At 37.0% G+C, this 18,186-nt stretch overlaps 2 protein-coding genes across 2 annotated transcripts in view; both read left to right on the top strand.

Annotated features, from left to right (window-relative positions):
* The window catches only part of strn4 (striatin, calmodulin binding protein 4), a 25,733-nt gene extending 23,472 nt beyond the window's left edge, over positions 1–2,261 (top strand). The window contains exon 18 of the mRNA XM_065281571.1: positions 1–2,261. This exon is cut by the window's left edge and continues 53 nt beyond it. The gene's annotated coding sequence lies outside the window, so the exon portion shown is untranslated.
* A 5,647-nt stretch (positions 2,262–7,908) lies between these two features.
* prkd2 (protein kinase D2) overlaps positions 7,909–18,186 on the top strand; it is a 53,324-nt gene continuing 43,046 nt past the window's right edge. The window contains exon 1 of the mRNA XM_065281570.1: positions 7,909–8,756. Coding sequence (XP_065137642.1) covers positions 8,430–8,756 — 327 coding nt within the window. The 5' untranslated portion in view covers positions 7,909–8,429. The remainder of the gene's footprint in view (positions 8,757–18,186) is intronic.

The raw sequence follows: 18,186 nt of genomic DNA, 5'->3' as shown, positions 1-18,186 counted from the left end.
ACGCACACAATCACACAAACACGCTCACACTAACTGAGGGGAACAATGTACTACACGCCACTGCCTGGCACCGAACTCAATAACCCGAAATCTTTTTATGGATGCCTCACATGTTGTGATAAGAATTGTACTGCTTTTAATACTAATGGTCTTGATTCTGTTTTAGACGACACTACTAAATTAAATTACTTGCTCTATCTGCACAGTGTGTAGACGAGGATGTCCATTCTGTTGACAGATGGACGCACACAGAAACACACACAACATAAACACACACACACCCTTAATGCTTGGTTTAGGTTTAATGATTCGAAGGCTCTCGGTAAGCAAGATATAACCCAAGCCTAGACAAATTCACAATGCTGTTGCATTAATACTAATATGTGAATTAAGTCTTGGTAACGCCTGTGCATTTCATTCCAAAGGCCGCTCGAGATGAGATTATAATTTTGTTTGTCAGTCCGAGTACAACACAGCTTTACCGTAAGTCTCAAAGCTAAGAGGCTTCAGCATCCGAAATCACTTCATTGTTTTATGTGTATGACGAACACATCAACTAAAACCAAACCGAGTACCGACGTGCGTTCGTGACATCATCAGCACAAGCCTTTGATGTCATCGCTCTTCATTGTGCATATCCATAATCGACTAGTGTATTATAAAGTTTTGTGTCCATGAATTTTTCGGGAAAATCTGCAATCGGATCCACGGGATTTCCAAACAGAATGCGCTGTGCATAGCACACCGTTTTAATATCTTGGTGCTAAGATTTCCTATGAATCAGGGACCACGCGGGTCGCAAAGTATCAAAGCTCCGGCCGCCGCACGGCTCGAGTGATAATGTCATGTTGTTTGGCATTTCAGAGCCTCAGCCGCCGTGTTGGGAATTTCAGCATGTTGCTAGTGCGCTGCGGTGGCTTTAACATTTCATCAGGGTATTTTTAGGCGACGATTGCTGGGTGAGCATTGCAGAAACGACAAATTCTGGTATGTCAGTACGGCTGTGTTATAAAATCATGTAACCGCAAGATTTTTGACATGACCTCAGATCATGTGAACCTTCGCTTTTTGTCTGTTAGGGAGAAGCGATATAAAGATGAGTAAAGCAAGGCAAAGCATCTTAACCCGAGACATCAATTATAAATGTCGGCCGGATGGAGCTTGTGGCTTTAAACGAGGTGAGAAGTTGGAGGTAAATCGGATTTTCTCTTCACGTTTTCCGGTGTTTATTTTTATCTTTACTGGTTTTCCGTGTACCGATAGCCAGGAGGCAGGTCAGAAGTGATGGAAACACTGATGGGTCGAGTGCCATAAAGATCACTGTAGCGTGGATTTACCTCGACCACCATCACGAGCCTAACCTTAACTTAAGGACAAAAATCTGGCTTGGTTTGGAAGGTAACAAGTTCAAGCTTATACAGTACCTTTCTTATACAGTACAGAGACCATGAATGTCACAGACCGGCGCTATCCCACAATCCTGTGCTGCTCTTTTGCTCAAAACTTCGTCTCGTACACTAACGGTTAGCTTTATTTACGTGTGGGATAACAAATGGTTCAGTCATCTATGTATTGATGCATTTTTACATTTTATTTCCCAAAGAATGCCGATTGCATGAACATTTAGATGAGTCCTGCTGTCTCTTCTGTACACCACAGCTCAAGTCTTTCAACAACAAAACGCATTCCTTACCGAGAGAGGACGTAAATTTGTGTAAAGAACGAAAGAAATGGATAATGTTCATATCTTGCCAATGCAAATTTCAAATTTTTTCACTTGCTTTTCTTTACTAGACATTATTATTATTATTATGATAACTAGTAATATGGTGTAAGAAGACAGTAGTACTTTTTTGCTATAGGCTTAAGACTTGCTTGTGATTGTGAAAAAAGCCTTAAAAAAAGAAAGCGAGAGAATCGAATGAATTTATGAGGAAATTTCAGTCCACAGCCAAGGTAAACGGACCTGTTTGTTACGCGTTTTTATTTTTTAATAGCAATTTATCACTGTGTGATATTTTGTACATCATATTAAGCTGTATTCAAACAATATCCTCTAACTACAAGGGATGGAAAGACCAGCCTTTTATTTATTTTGTTTTATTATACATATTTTTAAACCGCTTTCTAGCTTCTATCGAATTACATCTTTTCATTATTTCTGTTGATTTTTCTTTTTTTTGGTTACTTTGCAGGTCTTGTGTTGTATGTAAAAAAAAGAAATCAAAAAACAACTGAATAAAAACATGATTTTGTACAGAGATTCTGTTTTGGGGTAAATCCTTCTGTATGATGAAGTGCCACCTATTTGTGAAAAAGTCATTGATTTTAAATTTTTGACGTGACCTTACATTATTTTCACAGAATGTTCTTTACATTATATAGGAGGATTTTATGTAGAAAACATTAAATGACAGAAAATGACTTGCTGAGTTTGCACAGATTGCGAGTGTCACACACGCTGTAAAAAATGAATCATGTAAACATATATTTTTATGTTACTTTAACTTAATAATTAAGTTAACAATTTCAGCTTGGTTTTCTCAATATAAGAGACTTATAATAGTACACTGAAAAAAATGAATCATTCAATTTACTACATTTTTTTAAGGTAAGTGGTTGCAATCAATTTATTTAAGCTACATTTAAACAAAAGTATTTATTTTATTTTACTTATCTTTTTTTTCAGTGTAGGTTGAATTGACTTCCAAAACCAAGTTTTTTAACTTCATGCTAGATTTTTTCTTAAAAGTGCATGTAAGTTTTAACAGACCAAATGTCCATTTTACGAGTTCGCCTCACTGACATTAAGTGGGACTGCTTCTTGGCATGCTGTCCCGGGGCGAGGGTTCAGAGCTCGGGAAATACCCCCGAGTTTGGAACGCTCGTCTCTTGATGGGGGAAGGAGCCCCGGGCCTGGGGCGTGCCCTGACCTGGGTTATCCCCAGTGCTGTGCTGAATATGCATGATGAGGCGAAGGGGTGTGGGTGGGTTGCGATAGTTTTGGAGAATGAAGGTAAGGTGTCTTGTTTATTTAGTGTTGAGTGATTATGGTGATTGGTGATCGAGAGCCAGCCGTGTTAATTTACTGATCGGCTCCTCCCAAACCTTGTTTATAAAACATTGATGGCTGATATTGGTGGGCTGGTGCTGAAAGAATGAAATGAAACCCATATTTTAAGGGGTTTCACAATAGTAATAAACTGTACTTTGTGTGTTTTTGGAATGGCACTGTAAGAATTCCTTGTTGCCCTTTAAATGCTTAAAGGTGCCATATCACAAAACTTTTTTAAGATGTCAAATAAATCTTTGGTGTCCCCAGAGCACATATGTGAAGTTTTAGCTCAAAATAATTTATTATAACATCTTAAAATTGACACTTTGTAGGTGTGTGCAAAAATGTGCCATTTTGGGTGTGTCCTTTAAAATGCAAATGAGCTGATGAAGTGCAAACACTGATCACAATGATGGTGGTTTGATGCAATTGAAACTCAATTGTGCTGTGAATTGTTTTCTCTCTCTCTTACTCTCTGCACTAAATGGCAGTGCTGTGATTGGATAGTGCAGCTTAAGGGGCGGTATTATTATAATAAGAGCTCATTATGACATCACAAGGGGAGCCAAATTTCAACAACCTATTTTTTCATGTGCTTGTAGAGAATGGTTTACCAAAACTAAGTTTCTGGGTTGATCTTTTTCACATTTTCTAGGGTGATAGAAGCACTGGGGACCCAATTATAGCACTTAAACATGGAAAAAGTCAGATTTTCATGCCATGGTCCTTTTAAGTTTAAACAACTTAATTCATTTAAACTTCTTTGGCTAGTGAGAAGTTGCTATAAATAAAAAAAATAAAGTTGTAATAACTTAAGCCCATTCCACTTTCATTTTTTATTTATAAAAAGTCCGCTAGTCAAGACAAATGAAATAACTTGTTAATTTAAAAAAAGATTCATAACGGTAAAAATGTAAGTGCAACAAGGAGTTAGTAGGAATTTTTGTGACACTCAAGGTTGTATTTGATAACAATTAGTTAATGCATTAACTAACAATGAACAATGGAAGAGTTTGGACAAGAACAACGGGATAACTAATTTTTTTTTTTCAAAACATGGTTATTATTATAATATAAATAAAAACAAACCAACTGCAGTTTGATTGATATTAATTGGAATGCACTATCAAAAAATAGTTACTCTTAACTCTTAAATAATTCTAAAGCATTTATTAATCTTTGTTCATATTAATTTCAGCATTTGCCACTACATTCATAAAATCATGCATTGTAACTGATAACATTAGTAAATGCACCATGAACTAACATGAATAACTGTATTTATATGAACTATCATAAACAAGAATCAATACATGCTAAAAACAGTTTTGTTCATTGTTTGTTTAGGCTAGTTAATGCATTTACCGATACAACCTTATTGTAAAGTGTTACTGGAATTTTTATTTGATAAGTTGATTGGTTTGAATTTGTAGGATTATTAGAAAAGGCTCAACCACTAAACCCAGAATCACTGGAGCATAAGCAGATCGTATGGTTCATAATATGAATCATCTGCCATGTTAAATAATTACAAATTGCCACAAGAAATCTCTTACGTTATCCAAAACTATCATAAATTAAAAATAAACAGCAAAAATTGTCACATTTCAGCAACATTTTGATGTCAGGTCAATGAATTTGAGCACCGTTGACGTCCATGGTATTTTTTCTTTCTTTGAAAGTCTATGAATGGTGCTTCTGTTTCCTGCTTGATTACAAATATCTTCTTTTGTGTTCAGCAAAACAAAGAAATGTATACAGGTTTGTGACAAACCTGTCATGAGGGTGAGTAAATCATGACAACATTTTTACTATCCCTTTTAATGAAAAAATGTCAACACCGAATACAAAACTGCAACCCAACATTTCAACATGTTTCGTGAAGTGGTCACAAAACCATTCAGGCTTTGCAAAGCTGTTTCTAAAGAACGGGGCAGTTGCAAGTATACTGGACCTACAGCGTGTGAGCCAGCATTATTTCTATATTATATATAACGTTTTTAAAGGCCTGTAAAACTGAAGTAAACCTTTATCTCTGCATCCGAAATTGTGTACTGTGATAGTTCCTACTGCTTGACCGTGTTGGTGCGGAATATATTAGACATACCACTTCCACCATGTTTTTATTGTCATGTAGGTTCCAGTGGCGGCCGACGACTTCTCTTCCGAGAGGCGTGAAGTCAAAATATGTGTTGGGAGTGTCATGTGTGTTGCTCGTCATTTTAAAATATGTGTTTGTTGCGTCATGTGCATCACGTTTTGTCAAAATACCTGCCTGCTGCACACGCGCCAAAAGGATTTATTAATAGAGAGACGCTCACGTTCACCAAATGCTCGCAAGACACTCCCTTAACACTAAACTCTGATTAAACATAAGATTAAGTGATCTGGCAAGCGTGAGCGTCTCTTTTATCATAAACACTTTACAAGTGTCTGCAGCAGGGTCGTATTTTATGCGTAATGCACATAGGTTTACATGACACATATTTTAAACACATATTTTTACATAACAAGCCACACATATGATGGGCTACATACATGTTATGACGAGTTTCACATCGTGCGCCCTCGAAAAAGAAGTCAGTGGCCACCACTGGTAGGTTTTAATGTAATCACAAGCACAAAAAACATTTACTTAGATATTGTTATACGATTACGATTTAAACACAATTACTTTTCCTGGCACTTATATCACTTACACTTGAAAAGCGCCATCTGGTATTTGTGTATTATTTTTTTTATTTGATGGCTCCTCAGTTACTACAATTCATTGTTGCACTTAAATTTTTTGTTTTAATCAACTTGAATTTACATTTAATATCAATTTTCTTGACTAGTGAAAAGTTGCTATTTAATAATAAAAATACAATTTAATTAGCTTAAGTTATATTAATGTTATTTTCATAATTTATAGCAGAAATGAATTGGAAATTCAAGTTGATTTAATTAAAAGAAAAAAAAATCTCGGGGACGTAAAAAAAATCATACGGGTATTAATGAAATACTGTTTCATCCTGAACAGATTTTTTATTACACTTTTTGCCAACTACACAAAACAACCCAGCATATTTTAGAGTGTATAGAAGTCGGCATTTTGGTTGCAGGACAAAGTGAGAGTGTAAAATGTCATGTTACCCTAAATTAAGACCAGTTAGTACAACAAATATTTTGAGTAACAAAGCAAATAGTAATAAGAAATTGCATTCTTTCAGAAAAAAAGGTATAAACACACTAAGAAAAGATGTATTATTTTTTTGTCCAATTTTTTGTATGCTGTCAAAAGATTAATTGCATACAAAATAAAAGTTTATATATATATATAGATTAGTGCTGGGCAAAGATTAATCGTGATTAATCGCATACAAAATAAAAGTGATTTTTGGCATAATATATGAGCATGTGCTGTGTGTAATTATTATGTATAAATAAATACACACACATTCATGTATGTATTTAAGAAACATTTACATGTTTATATATATTTATTTATATTTTTATATATTCTATATTAAAAATAAATTTAAAAAAATTATATATAAGTAAAACAATTCTGAAATGAATATATGAATGTGTGTGTGGTTAAATATACACAATAATTAGACACAGTACACGCACATATATTATGCAAAAAAATCACTTTTATTTTGTATGCGATTAATCGCGATTAATCTTTGCCCAGCACTAATATAGATAGATAGATAGATAGATAGATAGATAGATAGATAGATAGATAGATAGATTTTAAATATATAAATTAAATTTTTCTTAAATTCATACATGTATGTGTGTGTATATATACATATACTCTACTGTATACATAATATTTACACACAGTACACAAACACATATATGCAAACTCAAACTTTTATTTTGTATGTGATTAATCCCAATTAATCTTTTGACAGCCCTAATTTTTTGTGTTATGCTTAACACATTATGTGTAATTTTGTTTTGATTTTGTGTTAAAATTAAACAAAACACAAGTTAAAAGTAACACAAAATGTGTTGTTCCAATATAATAGCACAGAGATCTGATTGGTTGGTTTTAACACATCAGTTCTAAGAGTGAAAGTTGTCAATGGGACACTACCTTTTAAAAGGGTCCTATATGTACCTCTAAGGTAGCAATTTGTACCTTTGATGTATCAATATGCACTTTTTAGGTACAAATGTGTTTTTTCACCCCAGTGACAACTTTTGTACCTTCTTGTAGCTTTTGTTCTGATAGTGCAGGATACACGACTGGCATTTTGACAATACTTGTTCCTTAAGCCCTAAACATATGATATGTAACAAGTTTTTAAAGCCACCCGATGTACTTGGTAAAATGATGATCCCTTTACTTAGAAACTCATTGAATTTCTCTTTTTGTTTTAAGTTCTCACTACCTTAATGCAAGGTTTTACTGCGCTGTTTGTGAGTTGACACTCCCTTCCATCCATTCAAAGGAAAACAATGCAATACTCCCTCTTTTCTAACGTTAAACTGACTTCAAGCCCGTGGGCTGAACATCTAGGTGTGTTCACACACTTTAGGTTATCATGTGGGACGGAAAGTAGCAGATTAGAGAAAAACACTGGGAAGGATTGCAAATGTGGGGCCCTCAGGCAAAAGGGGACAAAGTTGTTCCAGGGTGGGGGTGTAAACAAGACAAACTTGCACAAAGAGACATAAAAGTTAAGAGGGAGCGAGAGGAAAGGGTATGTGAGATGATCTCATAGTGACTGTTTACAGCTCTCTTGTGTCCTGATTGGTCGAGAACGCCGTCAATCATGCCACTTCCTCCTGGCCTCTGGGAGGTTCTGACGGTAGGGAGGCGGAGGCAGGGGGAAGAGGGAGTGTCTCTGGTAGTTTTCTCACTGAGACACGGCAGACCCAGCTCAACACCACAAGAAACTGAAACACAGCCTGACTTGCAAAGCAAGCCTAACCAGGAGCTCTCGCTCTCTGGCTCCTGCCTATTTCGTGTACTTGGAAGTCATCTTGAAGAGACGCTTTTGAAGCTGTAGACTTTTTACTTTCTCTGTTCTGTCGGTTTCTTCAGGGAGTTTGCCCTAAAGTTTGGACTCTTTCTCTTGGAGTCGAATGAGAACAGGAAGCAGGAGGAGGAGGTGCAGGAGGTGGGGGCCGCTCTCGGTTTGAAAGCTAAACTTCAATCCGCTTTTTCACCTGCTCCATGCCTGGAATAAAAACACAGCAGATGAGGTTTTCGTGAAAGGTAGGGCAAGAAGAAAGAAGATCCACTTCCTGGAAAGGAACACTTAAAGGACACTGGGCAAACAACACAGACAGGCAATATTGATGAGTGAGTGCATGCTGGTGTATAGGTGTGTCGTTCTTTCACACCACTCGGTTGACTAGTTTAATCTTCAGCATGGCCAACGTCAGTCCCTTCATGTCTCCGGGACCCATGTCCCAAGTCTTCTTTGCCCCGGGTGGACCTTCCCCTCCTGGGTCGGTGGTGATGCAATCAGGCATCCCGGTCTCTGTCCCTGCATCTCAAATCCCAGGTTTCCCTCCAGTGGACATGGGGGTGGCACCAGCACCCGGCGGGGCCTCCGCTATGCCATCTGGCCCTCCAGCACCAGCCGGCGTCTCCTTCATCATACAGATCGGGCTGACCAGAGAATCTGTGCTTTTGCCCCAGACTGCAGACTTGGCCTACATCAAACAAATCGCATGCTCGATTGTGGATCAGAAAGTAAGTGCAAACTCATGTATTTTAAAGGCGTTGTTTGCACCAGCAGTCTGATTGTTGGACTAAAACTGTTTGTATTAGGAAATTTGGTATATTAGGTGTCCAACTATACTTGGATTGGACAAAATGTAAACAATATAACTATTGTGCACTTACATTTAAGGTGTCTGCATGCAATTACACTCTTGACCCTTTCACTAACCCTAAACCCACCCCTATCCACAACCTATCCAAAAATATAAAGTTATCAAAGCTTTTTCCTATGACAAAAAATATTTGTTGGTTCCACTTAAAAAAGTAAGTTACCGTGTTGTTTTAAAATTTTGAATTCAACTTAAAAATATTAGTTAAAAAGTTTAATATTTTTAAGTTGAAATAACTACATTTAAAGGCAACCAGGTAAATTTGTTTTGAGTTGAACCAATCTTTAAGTATTAAAAATTATCCACAAAAAATAAGAAATTCTGTCTGAAATTCTCAAAATTGGATTTTAAGCCACTTGAAGAAGGATTAAGGATCCTTAATAACCCAAGTGCTCTTTATTTTGTTTAATCATTTGGAAAGAGTAAGAAAGACACATTTTTAATACAATACAAGCCATGCCATACAAGACAAAAATTATGCATTACACAACACACACTAAACACTTATATAGCGTACGCCAACTCTTTTCCGGACTCAGCAGTTTGGCCTGTAGAAATCCCTTCAACACACTATTTTGTGAACATTGCCCTCGGTCAAAAAAGTGCTATTTGAGCTCTTGGAAAAACAGTGGATTAAAGGAATTCTGGATAGATCTGGTAAAACATAGCGTTAGCAATGGCAAGGTCAGAAAAAAACTTAAACTTTATCCCATAATGGAGAATCAATCACTTTATACTCCACTCCAACACAATATCATAACCCATTTCTACTCTGATGGGACAAAAAGCAGGAAGTTTAAAAAGTGAAAGTTGGATCTACTTTAACAAATTACTTCAAATGATAACACATACACAAATTAAGTTTTGTCAACTTAAATGTTTCACTTAAAGTAAGTAAAGTTGAAATTTTTTTGTAGGTGTTCTAATCCAACAACACTCCAAAATGATACAATTATCAGATTTCCAATCTCTGAACATTGGCCTAGATCCGCTTTAAATAGGTTATTGGGAAAAGTTGGGAAAGAAAAATCCCCACTAGTCATGTTTTATACAAAGTCCTTATAAGAGTAGATCCTTGGATTCAAGAATTGACTTCACGTTCCAGAACTTTCCTTGGAACTTGCGGGTCCATTTCTGTTTATTTGTGCAGACTTTGTCTGTGTTTAACCAGAGCTCTGTTGCTTTTCTATTTTAATGGGTGATTTTGATCACAAGTGACTATGCTTTTCCTTTGACCCACAAATCGGTTGATTACAACAAGTCCTTTATTGTATCCACCGTCTCTCTTTCCCTCATCTCTGCTTGGCTTCAGACTGTGTGAGTCACAGTGTTCCCTCTCTGTTTATTCAAATGACTTCTGTTCCACAGACACTGTTTTCCATTCACTTAAAGGGTAATATAGCAGCATGTTTATCCTTCCCCTTAGGCTTGTTTTATGCTCATCTGGATACGTTTTCTTTCCCGTTACGCCTAAAGTGACTGCAGAATTGTTTTTGCATCTGTACGATGCATAAAAAGCATCCTGGAGTGCCACCGTCCTGCATCCTGAGCTCCAACCACAATCAAAGTCTTGGGAGAAAAGTTCGAGCTAAACTGTGGACGGTGGCCCTTCGGGACTGGATTGTAATCTAGAGTACAAGGCAAAGGATGGTCTCTATTGATTGACTGTTGTTCTTCTGCCTGTTTTCCAAGCCAACCTAGCACGTAAGCAACCTATTGTGAGCAGGATAAAGTGAAGGAAATGGAGCCTGTTTCCTCCCAAAGTGGGAAGCGGCAGCGTGTACTCGGCCTCTGAACTGCTCCCTGGGACTTCCTCCAGAAGTTTGTGTTTTTAATGCAGGTCTGCAGACAATGCTGTATCTCTGCATGTGTCTGCATATAACGCAGCTTCTCATTGTCTACCGCTCTCCTTGCTCTCTTTTACTTTCTGTTTTGTTAGAGCATTGCTTTTGAGCGCAATGGTTGTGGGTTTTATTCCCAAGAACACACATACTGTTCGGAATAAGTGGCTTTGGATGGGTCTGTTTCAGGGCTTTGAGCAGTAAAACTACTGGAAGTTATTGGGAAGATGTTTTGTGTTGTGTTATGTAAAGCAGACTTACTTTAGAAGTTTTGATATTCAAACATGATCAAATATATTTATTGACAGCATAAAAATACATTTTTTTCAAAAGATATTTGTTAAAGGTGCAGTGTGTAATTTTTAGAAGGATCAGAAATGCAAAATAATATACACAACTATATTATCAGGGATGTATAAAGACCTTTTTATAATCAACCGCTATGTTTTAATTACCTTAGAATGAGATGTTTTTATTAAGGGTCCCCTAATTATGTGGAAGTCACCATTTTGTGTGTTTCTACAGAAGCCCTCAATGGACAAACTTTGTTTACTAAGTTGACTCCATTGATGACATGTTTTTCTGGTGGCGGCTACCGTAGCTTCTCTGTGCGTTTCAAAAGCGAGGGGTGAGCAGTGGACTGAGCCGTTGGTTGCAATTTGCAACCTCACCACTAGAAGCCGCTAAAATTTACACACTGCACCTTTGAAGGTGCATTGTGTAACTTTAAGAAGAATCTTGTGACAGAAATGCAATATAATATACACAACTATATTATCAGTGGGGTATAAAGACCTTACAAAATCAACTGTATTGTTTTTATTACCTTACAACAAGCTGTTTTTATCTACATACACCGCGGGTCTGCTTACATGGAAGTCACCGTCATGTTTCTACAGTAGCCCTAAACGGACAAACTGCTCTACAGAGCACGTTTCGGCCCTACGATGTCTCAGACGAAGGCTTGTTTGTCCTTTGGGCAGGTACTGTAGCTTTCCTGTGCGTTTGGAAATTGAAGTTGGTTTCAATGCTAGATGATGCTAAAGAGCCCATACTGTACCTTTAAAGCCTTTGAAAATTGAGCTTTCAGGCCACCTTGTGCATGCTTGAAAATATTTTCTAATATGCATTTAAAATGTCTCACCTCGGATGGTGACCAAAGTCTATTTTCTAAAAAAAGTGGGGATGATCTCTTTTATGCTGTATGTGTTCCTGTACACTGTCAGAAAAAAATGGTCCAAAAATGTCCCCTAGCTGTCACTGGGGTGGTACCCTTTCAAAAAGAAGTAGATTATTGTATCTACATTGTGGTACATATTGTTACCAGATGTATACATGTACATAAATGGGACCTATTACGACCAGCTTGGGACCATTTTTGGACCAATTTTTCTGACAGAGTTGCTCACTTGGTAGAGCATTGTGTTAGCCGTGTAAAGGTAGGCCTATAGGTTTAATCCTAGAAAACACACATACTGATTGTTGAATGCACTGTAAGTCACTCCAAATGCATAACACAATGCAAATGTCCCACCCAAACTTCCCTTTTTAGTAGAAAATATCTCATCGCAAAACATCTAACTGTGGTTGATCAGTTTAATAGTGCCTTGAGTACTCTAATCTCTGTATGCTTCTAACTGTATTTGCTTATTTTTGCAGATATTTAACCGGTGATGTCTGTCTGAATCATTAACTAATTTGTCACACGATCTCTAGCACATTAACACAGGGTGTAGGTCAAAGTGCATGTTTAAAACAAGACTCATTATTACGTTACTTCATTTTTGTCTCTGTATGTCCTGATAGATATCTGCATAAGGTCTTCAGAAAAGTTTTGAATGTGGTTAGCCGCAAAACAGGTGTCTAAATGGTGACAAGTTGATATGAAACAGATGGTTAAGGGTAATTGTTAGTCACATTAAATGTGTGTGTGTGTTTGTATGGTGAGTTTGAACCACAAAAGGACAAAAACTGTAATACCCAATTTTTAAAGGGCACCTATTATGGCACTTTTACAAGATGTAATAAGAGTCTCAGGTGTGTCCAGAATGTGACTGTGAAGTCAAAATATCCCACAGATCATTTATTATAGCATGTCCAAAATGCCCCTATTTGGGTGGGAGCAACAACGTGCCGTTTTAATGTCTGTACCTTTAAATGCAAATGAGCTACTGCTTCTCACTTTCTTACAAACAGACAGTGAAGGCATTTAGTTAAAAGAGATCTGATTAATAAAGTCAAAACAATAGTATCTAGTGGACAGAGTACAACTCGCTGGGGCTGAAAACTATGGTAATGCAGGACTGTAAGTGGGCGGGGCTTTATCAATATGACCTCACATTGATAAGAGAATCAATACGGAATGTTTAATGAGACCGCTTTGGTTTAATGGGGATAAACAAACAAGTAGCGGGTAGATTTTTTTTATTGTAGGGTGGTTGTATTCACACATTGCCAACACACATTATGTCCAAACACCTTTGCATAATAGGTGCCCTTTAAAGTCGAAGGTTGGATTTGTGTTGATGTTAAAAAACTGTGACACTCCAATGAGGCTATAAACAAACATAACTTACAGATGTCTAGATACAGCAGTGGTAAAGAATCTGTTTTTACTAAACATAAGCAAGGTAAAATAATTTGATACGCATGCATATGACCAACAGCAAAATGAGGTCTCAGTTCCACCACAACTATATCCTCTCCAAACCCTACAGGTTAAAGAGGTCCAATATCACAGGGTGTTTCCCCAGTCCTCAGGATAGATGGATTTTAAGGACACCCGTGTGGAAATGTCAACATAAAGAGTTGACATAAAATTACTACTCATTTGTATTGTTATAAATTCTGCACGATATAACTCCCGTGGATTACTACACTTTGCTTCACTTATGAGCATTTGCATGGGTGCAGAGAGTTTTTGCATGGACAAACCGTATTTCCTACCTAATATACAGCTTGACGTCCATCACTATTTGACTATTCAAAACACACAGTCGCATGCACTGTTATCAACAGGAAATGACTGACAAGCGGCAGGTGACAAGTGACAGGAGGGGTGATATGTGGCTTTTGCGTTTTGATAGTGTTACTTTGTTAGTGGCTGATCTTTGAGCAGTTTTGCATTTAATCTTAGTGTCGAAGATTTAGATAAGATCAGATTCATATGAAATAATTACTGAGTTTGACTTACAGTGAACTTTGTGTTTGATCTAAAGAGATTTTTAGTTTTTAATGCTATGATTTCTAATTTTGACTGTGGAAATATAGTATTTATTAGGATAAATCCTCCTATGCTACTCATTAGGATTGTGCAAATACCACAGTAAGTGAATGTGACAATATTTTGAATATTTTGTGGCATACCATTGTATGGAATATGGAAGTTATACAATTTCTAAAGTTCCCTAAACATTTTTTTGTCTTGTGGGAAGTTATTGTATGTGGGAGTGTGTCCATTATGAGGTCACAGATGGTTCTCGTGATCCGGAGCTTTTGTTTTTTGTTTCACCACAACAATGTGCATAAGAAACAACCTTATTAAACACAGCATCACACACTTATATTGCGTTAACAGTCTACATTCTTTGTAACGATTTCTGCTTTGGTTTTTGCTTACTGCAAGTTTAACATAATATCCGACTTAGCTAGTTAGCACTTAGTACAGTAAAATGTGGTGTTTAGCACCATACTGTGAGTAAATCAGTATGTAATTTGATTACGATAAAATGTTTCAGTCCAGCTTTGTTTTTTTATAAAGCTGTCAGACGGTAATACAAGCAGATTAGTTTTTCCGGGATAAAGCACAAATGGGTGAAACTGGGCTGTTTGCTTGTTCTTGAATTGACTATTTATGGTGTAAACGTTACGTGTGGGTGGTGTGTGCATACGAATTTGGAGAAGGTGGAGCAGTTTGTGTGTGTATTCGCCAAGCATACTAACAGAGGTTTTGTGTGTGTTCGGTCTCCAAGCCGGTTTGCTGCAGAAAGAAATACGGGTGGGTTACCACAGCGGCAAAACAAATGATCTCAGGCTGAAGACAGAAATCTGGTTCCAGTCACACTGACAAATGTGCAAGTGTCTCTCCTTACCCAAAAGCACTGAAGTTTTGTGGACACTTACCATAATAACGTTATTCTTTGAAATACCATGGCACATGAATGTGGTAATTATTCAGTACTTTGATATATTTCAAAGTGTCATGGTTGTACCATTCTGACCGTCATCCCTACAAATATGTCAAACCACCATAAAATGGTATGCCTAGGCCAGTGGTTGGTTTTACTGGGGTTTTGGGTTGAACTGATTCATTTGAATGAATTTATATTCACTCTTAATCTACTTTCTTCTTAAAAGAAATAATCTCATGGTTATGTTTGGAGGCCCTGGGGATTGCCGTTGCATTCCTATTGGACTACCTGTCCCATCACACTGACGCCTGAGTCACAAAAGCTTATTTCAGCACGGTACAGCGCACACCCCATTAATTCTCCTGGCCGGGTGTCCTCCGCCTTCCCCTCGCTCACCAGCAATGCCTCTCGTGTTACCGTTCGCTTGAATAAAAAAGGGCTGCTTTGTTTCCAGAGCCTTTACCTTGGCCTCGGGCAGCTTGTGTGTGACAGACTTACTCAATGCACTTAATCCAAAGGCCGAATGAAATCACTACGTGTGTGTGCGACACGCAAGCTCTGCATTTAAACCAACATGTTGAGTTCAGGAGGCAGGCGGTTCCAATCTCACTTTCAGACTCTGTTGTTTTTGCTGTCGCTGAGCGTTTATGCCTGTTAACTCGTTTTGACCATGACGTGTTGATATTAATGGCTCAAGTAAAACTACTTATTTAGTGTTAAGATGAGACAATTTTTTTATAAAATGTATTTTTTACAGACTTTGCTTTCAAAACATACATTTGTATTAGGATATGTCTTCATTTATAATCGAACCCATGATATTGACATTGTTTGTGTTGTCCTCTATACGCCATAAGATATAACTTTATCTAAATTTTATTCATTCAGATGATCCTTTAATCCAAAGCGACTAAGAAATGAGAAAGCATTTAGCATTTTGTAGCATTAATGGTGTTAAAGAGCTTTTGTAATTTTGATGGATGATGGGTGCATTATGGTTAAGTTCTTCATAGTTATCTCCACTATGTCCCGTCATGATATCTCTGATAATATCTTGGGAATGTTTTTAAAGGGGTACTCATTTTCTAGCTACCCTAGAGTTAAATATTTGATTCTTACCGTTTTGGGATCCATTCAGCCGATCTCCAGTTCTGGCGCTACCACTTTTAGCATAGCTTAGCACAATCCATTGAATCTGATTAGACCATTAGCATCACGCTAAAAAATAACCAAAGAGTTTTATTATTTTTCCTATTTAAAACTTGACTCTTCTGAAGTGACATTGTGTACGAAAACCGACAAAAAATTAAAAGTTGCGATTTTCTAGGCATTTGGATTATGCTAAGCTATGCTAAAAGTGGTCCAGCCAGACCCGGAGATCAGCTAAATGGATTCAAAAATGATAAAAGTCAAATGTTTAACTCTAGGGTAGCTGAAAAATAAGCATATTTTCAAAAAAAAAGTGGAGTGTACCTTTAAGTTCACCATGCTTACATGCTTACATGGCAAACAATTCTATAACACAAAGAGATGTACACTTTGAAAAAGCGAAAGTTGGATTAACTTAAAAAAATATTTCAATTGGTAACATATATTAAAAAAGAAAATCTTAAATGTTTTAGGTGTTACCAATTGAAGTCATAAAAAATAACCTTACATTTTCTCACTTTAAGTGAAACATTTAAGTTCACAATACTTAATTTTATAAGTGTTACCAATTGAAATAATTTGTTTAAGTAGATCCTTTCACTTCTTTTCACTTTTTTCCTTACTTCCTTTCACTTTTTATTTTTGTAACAAAACAATAATGTAATCCTACCCCTAACCACAATGTCACAGGGGCAAAGCAAATCGTACAAAAACGTACCCATATGGTGACATAAATTCATAAAAAAGTATGATTTTTCATAAGATTGTGTTAGTTTGTAACATTTCCAAATCCCGTTCCTACACTATCAGAGAAAACAATGGTATAAATGCGGACAGTACCCTTTAAAAAGTCCTAATATGTGCCATTTAGATACTGGTACATGTATGTATACATTTGGTACCATTATTTACCTTTAAGGTACTACATACTACAAAAGTCTACTTTTTGAAGGGGTTCCACCTCAAGCTTTGGTGCTCATATGAGTAATACAAGTTGGATCCGGTTTGCACACCCTAATCTAACTGGAATTTGCACGGATTTTGGCTAATTCGTATGAATTGTACGATTGTTGTAACAAAACAATAATGAAACCCCGCCCCTAACCCTAACATCACAGAGGCAAAGCAAATTGTACACAAACGTACGAATGTGGTTATACAAATTAATAAAATATGTTTGAATTGTCATGAGATTCAATTTGTTTGCAACATTTCCCAATCCCATTGCTCCACTCTCAGAGAAACAGAAGCTGTCACTGGGACGGTACCCTGGTTTAAAAAAGGTCCCAATAGGCATCATTTAAGCACATATGTATACATTTGGTACCAATTTGAGGGACTAATCTGACTTTTTGAAAAGGTACCTTTTTCTGGGTGGAATTCCTGAGAGGTGTTGCTAAATGTTGGTACACATGGCAAAATATAAAAGAAAAAAATGTACAGTTTGTTTATTCCGTTGTAGTATTAAACCAAAGTAATACATGTAGCTTTTAGCACGTGGGTTTGTAATTGCAAAAGCAGAAGTGACGCATCTCTGTTATTTAAAGTATCACTGGTATTGTTGCAATCTTCCAACCTGCTCTACGTAACAGTTCAAGCCATGTGTGGAATGTAAATTTGGCCTTTGCACTGTTTTCCATGACACAGACCTTCATCTTTGTCTCGTATCTCTGCTGCTATCTACTCGTAACTCAGGGGAAAGCCGCTTTAATACTGAAAATACAATATACCTGTGATTATATGACACTGACGCGTCTTCAGACAAAGAAACAGACTTTCCCCCTCAAGCTTTTCCCTCGCCGTGGACGCAAACAGGAAATCAGGCTCTTAACCCGGATAATCTACAGAAGCATCACTGGAGTTTACAGAGGCTCGCAAGCTTCCTGACATTTTGGACCAAAGCCGCAGGGTGGGGTGGTCGAATTGATGCTATTGTTTTGCCTTGTCCGGTTAACGTAAGCTTGTTGAATATATATTGATATTCAACAGATAATAATTTGGGTTATGAATCCAACAAATTATTTATGGTGTATGTTTTTTAGACTTTTCTGTTTAGTCCATTGAAACTGGTCACTTTGATGTGGCCTTTCTTGTGGTTTTTCAAATAGGACAATGGACTTGGGAACAAAGGATAAGATGGACACAGGTGATTAGTTGTGGTTTTGCATCA

Source organism: Paramisgurnus dabryanus, chromosome 8 (genome assembly GCF_030506205.2).
Source record: "Paramisgurnus dabryanus chromosome 8, PD_genome_1.1, whole genome shotgun sequence".
Taxonomy (NCBI): domain Eukaryota; kingdom Metazoa; phylum Chordata; class Actinopteri; order Cypriniformes; family Cobitidae; genus Paramisgurnus; species Paramisgurnus dabryanus.
Note: the sequence above shows the minus strand (reverse complement) of the source record. Positions and strands in the feature narration are given on the sequence as shown.